The sequence below is a fragment of the Pinus tabuliformis genome, chromosome 7 (genome assembly GCF_031772625.1).
Source record: "Pinus tabuliformis cultivar Carrire ecotype Pingquan chromosome 7, CPIR1, whole genome shotgun sequence".
Classification (NCBI taxonomy): domain Eukaryota; kingdom Viridiplantae; phylum Streptophyta; class Pinopsida; order Pinales; family Pinaceae; genus Pinus; species Pinus tabuliformis.
The window spans coordinates 941,802,802-941,811,867 of NC_142293.1; the positions used below are offsets into that span (position 1 = coordinate 941,802,802).

The 9,066-nt window shown below is 35.7% G+C and overlaps 1 protein-coding gene across 1 annotated transcript; it reads left to right on the forward strand.

Annotated features, from left to right (window-relative positions):
• Window positions 1-377: 377 nt before the first annotated feature.
• On the forward strand, window positions 378-815 carry LOC149250736 (uncharacterized). The gene has a single exon (XM_089453733.1). It carries the CDS (start codon window positions 378-380, stop codon window positions 813-815), a length of 438 nt encoding a protein of 145 aa, XP_089309859.1.
• The last annotated feature ends 8,251 nt before the right edge of the window (window positions 816-9,066 follow it).

Consider the following 9,066-nt stretch of genomic DNA (forward strand, 5'->3'; position numbering starts at 1 on the left):
TGACCAAGTTTTTCCATAGGTCAAGGTGTGTCTCTTGTTGAACAAACAAATTTCTCTATTGAAAAGGTTGTTGGGTTTTCCCCCTTAGTGGGTTTTCCCAAGGTAAATCTTGTCTTCTCTTGTGCAATGTGATCTCTATTGTTCTTGTATGGTTACATTTCTAAAGTATAATTGTTGAATGATATATTGGAATAATTTAAAATAAGATCAATATCAAAAGTAATTTTCAGTATTTCATAAATATTGTGCTAATCTCTATTGCACTATAAAATCAACATGGTGCCAAATCTTTGGTGAAGGAAGGAACATTGGGATCACTCTGAAGAAACCCTACTTTGAGATTCTATTGTTGAATTCCTTCTTTTTTATTCATGTCCATGGATTCCTCTATGAAATATGAGAACAAGTTGGAAGGATCGTCAAACTTAAAAGCTTGGAAAATTAGGATTGGACTTATTCTTGCAAAGAACAATTTTTTGGATATTGTGACAGGAAAAGTTGTAAAACTAGCAGATGTTGCAAGAAAGGAGAAGTTCAAGGAAGATGACATCATTTCAATTAGTCTTAGTGTGTACACCATTAGAGATCATCTAATTCCCTACATTTCAAAGCTTGAAACTTCAAAGAAGATGTGTAATTCCCTAACCAATATATTTACTATCAAGAATGTTGGTCAAGTCATGAGCCTGAAGAATGAGCTTCATGATGCAATGATGATGGAGGACAACACCATGGCTTCATATTTCGTAAGGATTTCTCAAATAAGAGATCAAATTTTAGCTATGGGAGAAAATATTTCTGAGAATGAACTTTGACTACAACATTCAATGGTCTACCTAGATCATGGGAGGCATTTACAGCAGGAATAAGCAGCTGGAAGGAATCTCCTTCATTTAAACAATTATGGACCTCTTATGGTCAAGAAGAATCAAAGCTTATATATAGAGATAAAAAGGAAGAAGCATGAGCTCACTTCAAGAGAAGTAGAGGAAGCAAGAGCAGTGGCTTTAAAAACAAGAAGTCGGGAAGAAGATCACCTCCTCGCCAAAGGAAGAAGGATATCTCAAGAATTCAATGGTATGGTTGTCAAAAATTTGGACATTTTGTTGAAGCTCAAATGAAGCCATTATAAAGCTTAAGTTAAATATAAATGTGAGGGAAATGAAATGTAATCAAAATTCCATGAAACGTACATTTATAATGGAGGCAAAAGCAATTGTTAGATATTTTCAGTAAAATGTTAAAATATTCCCTCCTAGTTTTAGGTTAGGGGTTTTTTCTATGGGTTGTTGAACGAGAGTATGGAGTTTGTCTTTTTTCTAGAGTGTTTTGCAGGGTTTGAGGGGATGTGTGAAGAGCTTTGAGAGGCAGTGAAGCCTCCCCACCACCATGGCAAGGAGGGTCACAATTTATATAAATATTTGCTTGTGTTAAAGGGAATTCGAATTCTAGTGTTTACAATTTTATGTGTGCTATTTCCATCATTATGTGTTTATTTCGAGTTCAATGTTTATGTGCAACTATTTGTGAAATGTTTATAGCATTATGGAAGTGGATTTAATTTGTAGCAGTGTGTGTTATGTGGGAGTTTGTTGACCATAGATGTTTTCAAATGTTATTATGTTAGTGTTTCCAGTTTTATGTGCACTATTTCCAACGCTATGTGTTTATTTCTAGTTTAACGTTTTATGTGCAGTTGTTTGTGAAATGTTTGCAGCATTATGACAGTGGATTTGATTTGCAGCAGTGTATGTTATGTCAGATTATGTTAGTTTGTTATTAATAGATGTTTGCAGATGTTATTATGTTAAATTTCTATAGCTATTTTTAGTTTTCATTTTCATTTTCTTTTTGGTGGCCCTCCTAGCCAAGAGATTCGCCAAATAATTGCACTACCTAGGAAAATATTGGTTCCCCTCTTCAGCCAGCTGGCAGTAGTGGTGGAGAGAATCTTGGGTGGATGAACTTATGGTTTGATGGAGGCTATGGGCATGCCCAACCTATAGGTTCAAGAAGAGTGAAAAATCATTAAATTCATGGCTAGAAGATTTATGGGTTTTCTAGGTAATTGAGGATGTGTTGAGGATTGGGGTCGGAAGATTGTGAAATTCACATGCACCATAATTAGGATTGTAATTATCTCATATTCATTTTGGATGCTTAAGTAGTGGTATGATACTGGGCCAAATCCAATGATGTCTCATGGACCTCCAACTCATACTTCAAGGAGGAGCCATTGCCCATATTTTGTTAAACAATAACTTGGAAGAGGATTTTCTTGAAGACCCCATTGGTCGATACACAACTGAGGAAATTTATCAAAATTAATATTTCTATGTGCAAATGTGTTGGCTTAATTTCTCTTGTAGTGTAGGCTGCAACAGTGTTTTTGGAATTCATTCTTATAATTTTGGGTCTTGATCCTAGAAGATACTGTGACGGTGACTATTAGTACTGTCATTTTTGACATGATATCACACAAGTGCATGGACATTAGGCCATACAATTTCACAGTAGAGAGAGATTGTGAAAAGGGTAACAACCAGTGTAATGCATCAAACTCCAGCCAATAGTATTCACATGGAGAATGATGCCCAATTGAAAGTGGCATGTGAATTCAATTGTGCAATAAGGATGACTTGTCGTGGACGGATGACACCAACTTTGCAGTGGTAGAACGTTGATGTTGCTTGATATGCATCAAATGAGGTTGAGCTATTTCTTAATATGGTTATGTAATGAGTCTTCTAGCTAGAGCATGTATTTTATATTTACTACACTATAATATTTCCGTGAAAGCGATATTTAGTCACATTTTAGTGGCCATGAGCAATAGAGTTCAATCATTCCATTTTTTGCTTTAAATCTAGAAGAAATTCTTCGCATGGATGGTGATCCTCTTTAGGGTTCTCAACTAAGAGATCTCCCCAAAGGGTGTTAGTGTTCAACAGACTTTGATATTTATCATGCAACCACTAGAGCTACAAAAGTAATCTATGATCATATACCTTTGAATGCTACGATGGGATATAAAAGGGTCTATGGTGCTCGAATTCTTTGCATTCTTGGTTATTTATGAGAAAATAATGATTTTAAAAATTTCTTATGAAAGGATCATGGAAAGGGGTCAAATGATCCTTCACTCACCGAAGTATATTCTCAAGATATATATTGTGACCATCCAGGAAGAGAGGCAAATGTTGCTTTCAACAGCTAGCAAAGACATACAGGGGATTTTGAATATGTTGGGTATAATAATAGTGCTAGGGAGTCAATTTCTTTTATTTGGAAATGAATTATTCCAAGGGAACCATGACTAATAATCCAAAACTTTTGTTACAATGACCTATTTAGTTTCTTTTCAATTTTTTTGTTATGTTCTTTTGTTGTAACACAAGTCAGTCCATGGAACACCCCAGAATATTAGGAAGTACAGACATATAGATGGAGTTTTGCACCTAAATACTCCAACTCAGTAGGAATTTTGAAATCCAATAGCACCGAAAGTGATAAAGGACAAAGAATCTAAGCATGTAAAGAGGGCATAGATAATGGAAGAAGGGAGAGAAGTAGAGGGTTTAATGTAAGCTGTAGTAGTTAGTTGTGGGCTCTTGTGAGCAGAGGTTGGGACACTCACAAAAGAAGAAGAGAGATGGGATCTTATGAGCAAGAGGCTAGGACACCCATAGATAGGGGAAGAAGTGTGCAAAGAGGGTGCGCATATTAGAGAAGAAGATTAGGAAAAAAATTGTAATTCAAAATTCAGAGGTGGATTGGAATCATGTGATAGTAGTGCAAGAGAGCGTGGTTTTCCGACTGTGCCTAGCTCGGGACGAGCCAAGATTTGTGTCAAGGCCTGTTGGAGGTCAAATGCAACCATGAGAAACTTAAGTTAAATATAAATGTGAGGGAAATGAAATGTAACCAAAATTCCATTAAATGTACATTTATAATGGAGGGAAAGGCAATTGCTATATATTTTCAGTAAAATATTATAATATTCCCTCTTAGGTTTAGGGTTAGGGATTTTTAATAGGGTGTTGAATGAGAGTTTGTAGTTAGTCTTTTTGCTAGATTTTTGCACAGGGTTTGAGGGGGTGTGTGAAGAGTTGTGAGAGGCAGCACAACCTCCCTACTTCCATGGAAGGAAGGGTTGCAAGTTATGTAAATATTTTTTTATGTTGAAACGAATTTGAATTCCAAAGTGTCTAGTTTTATGTGCACTATTTCCAGCATTATGTGTTTATTTGTAGTTTAGTGTTTTATGTGTAGTTGTTTATGAAATTTTTGCAGTATGATGGAAGTGGCTTTAATTTGGAACAATGTTTTATGTGCGAATTTGTTGTTATTTTGTTGTCCATAGATGTTTTCAGATGTTATTATGTTGAATTTATACAATTATTTTTAATTTTTGTTTTCATTTTTCTTTTGGTGTCCCTCCTAACCAAGAGGGCCTCCAATAAATTACACTAGACTGGAAAAGCCTAGTTCCCCTCTTCAAACCGAGTTGTAGTAGCAGTGGAGAGAAGCCCATGTGGGCGAAATTTTGGTCTAAGGGAGGCTACTACACGATTCTAATCCACATATAAATGTTGAACTACAAGTTGCTCCCTAATATTGTGTTCTACTCTGTGCTTCCTCTTTACGCACTTCTTCCCCTATCTATGGGTGTCCCATCCTCTTTCTCATAAGACCCCATCTCTCTTCTTCTTTCATGGTCATCCTAACCTCTACTCACAAGACCCTACAACTAACTAATGCAACCTGCATTCACCTCTCTACTACTCTCCCTTCTTCCATTGTCCATGCCCGTTGTACCTGCTTGGATGCTTTGTCCTTTGTCACTTGTTGATGTTGTTGGATTTCAAAATTATTGTTGAGTTGGAGTCTTTAGGTGCAACTCAGTCTCTTTGTTTGTACTTCCTACTATTATGGGGTGTTCCATGGACTCATTGGTGTTACAATAGAAAAACATAACAACAAAAATTAAAAGAAACTAAACAAGTTGCTACATCAAAAAATATGGGTTCTTAGTCGTGGCTCCCTCGACATAATAAATTTCCAAATAAACGTAATTAACTACCTAACATTGTTATTAGATCCAACATCTTCAAAACTCCCTATATGTCTTTTCTAGCTGTTGAAAGCAACACTTTCCTCTCTTTTTGGATGGTCACAATATATGCTTTGAGAATATATTTCAGCGAGTGAAGGATCGTTTGACCCCTATCCATGATCCCTACATAAGAGATCTTTAAAATCATTATTTTCTCATATATATCCAATAATGAAAATAATTTGACCACCATAGACCCTTTTATATCCCACCGCAACATTCAAAGGTATATAATAGGAGATTACGTATGTAGCTCTAGCAACTACATGATAAATATAAAATTCTATTGAACATTAACGCTCTTTAGGGAGATCTCTCAGTCGAAACCCATGAAGACACCCTGAAGGGGGCCACCATCTATGCACATAATTGCTTCTAGATTCAAAGAAAGTGAATGGGGTAGTTGAAATCCATCACCCATGGCCACTAAAATGTGATTGAATACTGCTTTCACAAAAATATTATAGGGCAATAAATATAAAAAAATATTCTCCAACTAGAAGACTTGTTATAGGAGAATATCAAGGAATAACACAAGCTCATTCATTGCACATCAAGCAACATCAATGTTCCACCGCCACATAGTTGGTTTCAGCCTTCTATGACAAGTCATTCTTGTTGCACAAGTGACCTCACTTGCTTCTTTCACCTTGGAACTGTTCTCTGTTCAAAGACTATTAGCTAGAGCTAATGCATCGCGCTAGTCGTTAGCCTTGTCACAGTCTCTATCTACTGTGAAGTTCTATGGGATACTGCTCATGCACTTGCACAATATCATGTCGAAAATGAAAGTACTCATAGTCACCATCACAATATCCACTAGGATATGGACCCAAAATTCTAAGAAGGAATGCCAAAAATATTGTTGCAACCTACACCACAAGATTGATTAAGCCAAGGCATTTTCACCTAGAAAGATTATTTTTGATAAATTCCCTCAGTTGTTTAAATCGACCAATGGGGTCTTTAAGAAATTACTCTTCCCAATTCTTTTTTAACAAAATATGGATAATGGCTCCTCCTAGAATTATGAGCAATAATAAAAGAGAAAACATGTAGATATCGTTATGCCCAATGAATGTCACAAAACATAAAACTCCACCCATTAACGAAAATGTATAAGTAAACTAGGGATGAGTTAGAACTCCACACAACATCATTGGATTTGGCTCGGTATCATACCACTTCTTAAGCATCCATAGAAAATATGAGATAATTACAATCCCAAGCAAGAAAAATGTGGAGTTCATGATCTTTTGACCCCAATCCTCAAGAACCTAGAAAACTAAAAAAACTTCCAGCCACAAATTTAATGATTTTGCACTCTTCTTGAAGCTACAGGCTAGTCAGTCCCATAACCTCCCTCAGGCCATAAGTTTTTCCACCTGGGATTCTCTCCGTCACTTATTCCACCTCACTGAAGAGGGGAACCATGCTTTTCCTAGCTAGTGCAATTTGTTGGTGGTCCTCTTGGCTAGGAGGGCCACCAAAAATAATTTAATGAAAATGAAAACTAAAAACAGTTTTAAAAATTAAACATAATAACATTTAAAACATCAATGGACAACAAAATCCCACATAACTCACACTACTGCAAATTAAAGACGTTGTCATAATGCTACAAACATTGCACAAACAGCTGCACATAAAACACTAAACTGGAAATAAACACATAACGCTAGAAATAGCACAAATAAAATTGGAAAAAATGGAATTTTAATTCCCTTTAACACAAGAAAATATTTAAATAACATGTGGCCGTCCCTGCCATGGTGAAAGGAAATTGGTTCTTCCTCTGACAACTCTTCACACACCCCCTCAAACCCTGCACAACACTCTAGCAAAAAGACCGACTCCAAACTCTTGTTCAACACCCCATACAAAAAAACCCCTAACCCTAAACCTAGGAGGGATAATTTTAATATTTTACTGAAAAAATATCTAACAAATTCTTTTCCCTCCATTATAAATGTACATTTCATGGAATTTAGGTTACATTTCATTTCTCTCACATGTATATTTAACTTAAGTTTTTTCCTAGTTGCATTTGACCTCCAACACATTTCAAAAAGGATTTTCCTGAATTGGATAACCAAAAAAAGGGAAAGGGAAAAAAACATGCTTTTCGTAGTTAATGTTGAATATGAAAATCCAAATAATCCTAAAGGTGATAAAGATTTATTTTAATTTTCTGCTCTAGTGGGATCTGTTACAAATGATGATGATATGTGGTTGGTTCATCAAGACATATGATAGTAGATCATGGCAATATCCCTAACATGATCGAAAAGAGGTTGTCCCAAAGGGTAAAGCTTGGAGACAATCACAAATATGTAATCAAAGGTGTTGGAAAGGTATCCATAGAGCTGGAATCTGGTAAAATGTACATCTCAACAATGGTCTATATGTACCAGGTTTGAAAAGAAAAAACCTACTCTCTATTTCATGTATAGAAGATAAAGGAGATATAGTAGCTTTTGTGGATGGCAAAGTACTTGTATGATCAAAGGGCTCTAGTATAGATGATGCTAGGGTTATTTGGATTTGTGAAGGAAGATTGTATAGACATGTGAGTCAACCAACTCAATCCCGTGTACATGAGGAAATCAATCCAAGTGATCTATGGCATAAAAGATATGATCACCTTCATTATAAAGCATTAGTTAAATTTAATCAAATAGTTTCAGGTGTCCCTCAATTAAAAATAGATCATGAAGGTGTTTGCAAAGGTTGTGCACTTGGAAAGAATATCAAGAAACCATTTCCAAGCGGTGACAATAGATCTAAAGAAGTCTTAGATTTGATACATTCTGATACATGTGGTCTGATGCCTATGAAATCAATTGGAGGTTAATTATACTATGTGTCATTTATTGATGACTTCTCTCATAATACATGGATCTATCTTATGGAGACCAAGGATGAATTCTTCACAAGGTTTCCGGAATTCAAAGTTGAAGTGGAGAACTTGATAGATAATAAGATCAAGATTTTGAGATTTGACAATGGAAGAGAGTACACCTTAAAAGAACATGTTTCTTTCTACAAGAAAGTTGGGATTAAGAGGGAGTTGATTATCCCCTATAATCCACAATATAATGGTGTAGTAGAATGAAAGAACAAGTCCATTCAAGAATTTTTCAAGGCCATGATGCATGATCAAGATTTTTCGATGTTCTCATGAGGAGAAACATCATTAACAGTTGTATATAATCAAAATCGAAGTCCTCGTCGAATCTTGGAATACATGACTCCTGAATAAGTGTTCTATAGACGAAAGCCAAAGGCTGGACATATGACAATATTTGGTTTCCCAATCTATGTTCATGTTCCTAAGGACAAAAGGAATAAGATTGAACCTTTAGGAAAGAAAGGCATATTTTTTGGTTACAATGAATCATCAAAGGCCTATAGAGTGTACACTCCAGAGCAGTGACAGATCAAAGCTAGTTGAGATGTCACCTTTGATGAAAAGGTTGCATATTAGGAATCTATGGAAGTATCCATGTATTCCTATAATGAAGTAAAATATGAGGCTTTGAAGGAAGAGTGTTCTAGTTTTACATAAATTCCTAAAGAGTCAGAAGAGCCTTGTAAACCAATGGAACAGGTTGTTGTCCTAGAGATCAAAAAGAGACCAGCATGTAGGTTTTAACCCCATACAGAAATTACCTGCATACGAATTCTAAAATCCAGAAAATAAACAATGTGAGAGCATAACACATAAAACACATATACATAGAGATTGTCCCCTGGATCCTGAAACTGGGACTACCAGCTTGATTTTTAATTATGTTCCTTTCAATGTTACAATACATATTTATACATGCCGAAGCATCCAATACCATGGACTGAAAACCATCACGTCCAAAACCATGTGTGAAAATCATGCACAAAACCATAGGTAGGTCTACCAAACCTAATATAGGGTCCAAAAAAAAATTTCCCGA

Excerpts from the sequence above, each read along its gene's own strand:
- LOC149250736 (XM_089453733.1), top strand. The coding sequence starts at position 378 with ATGGATTCCTCTATGAAATATGAGAACAAGTTGGAAGGATCGTCAAAC.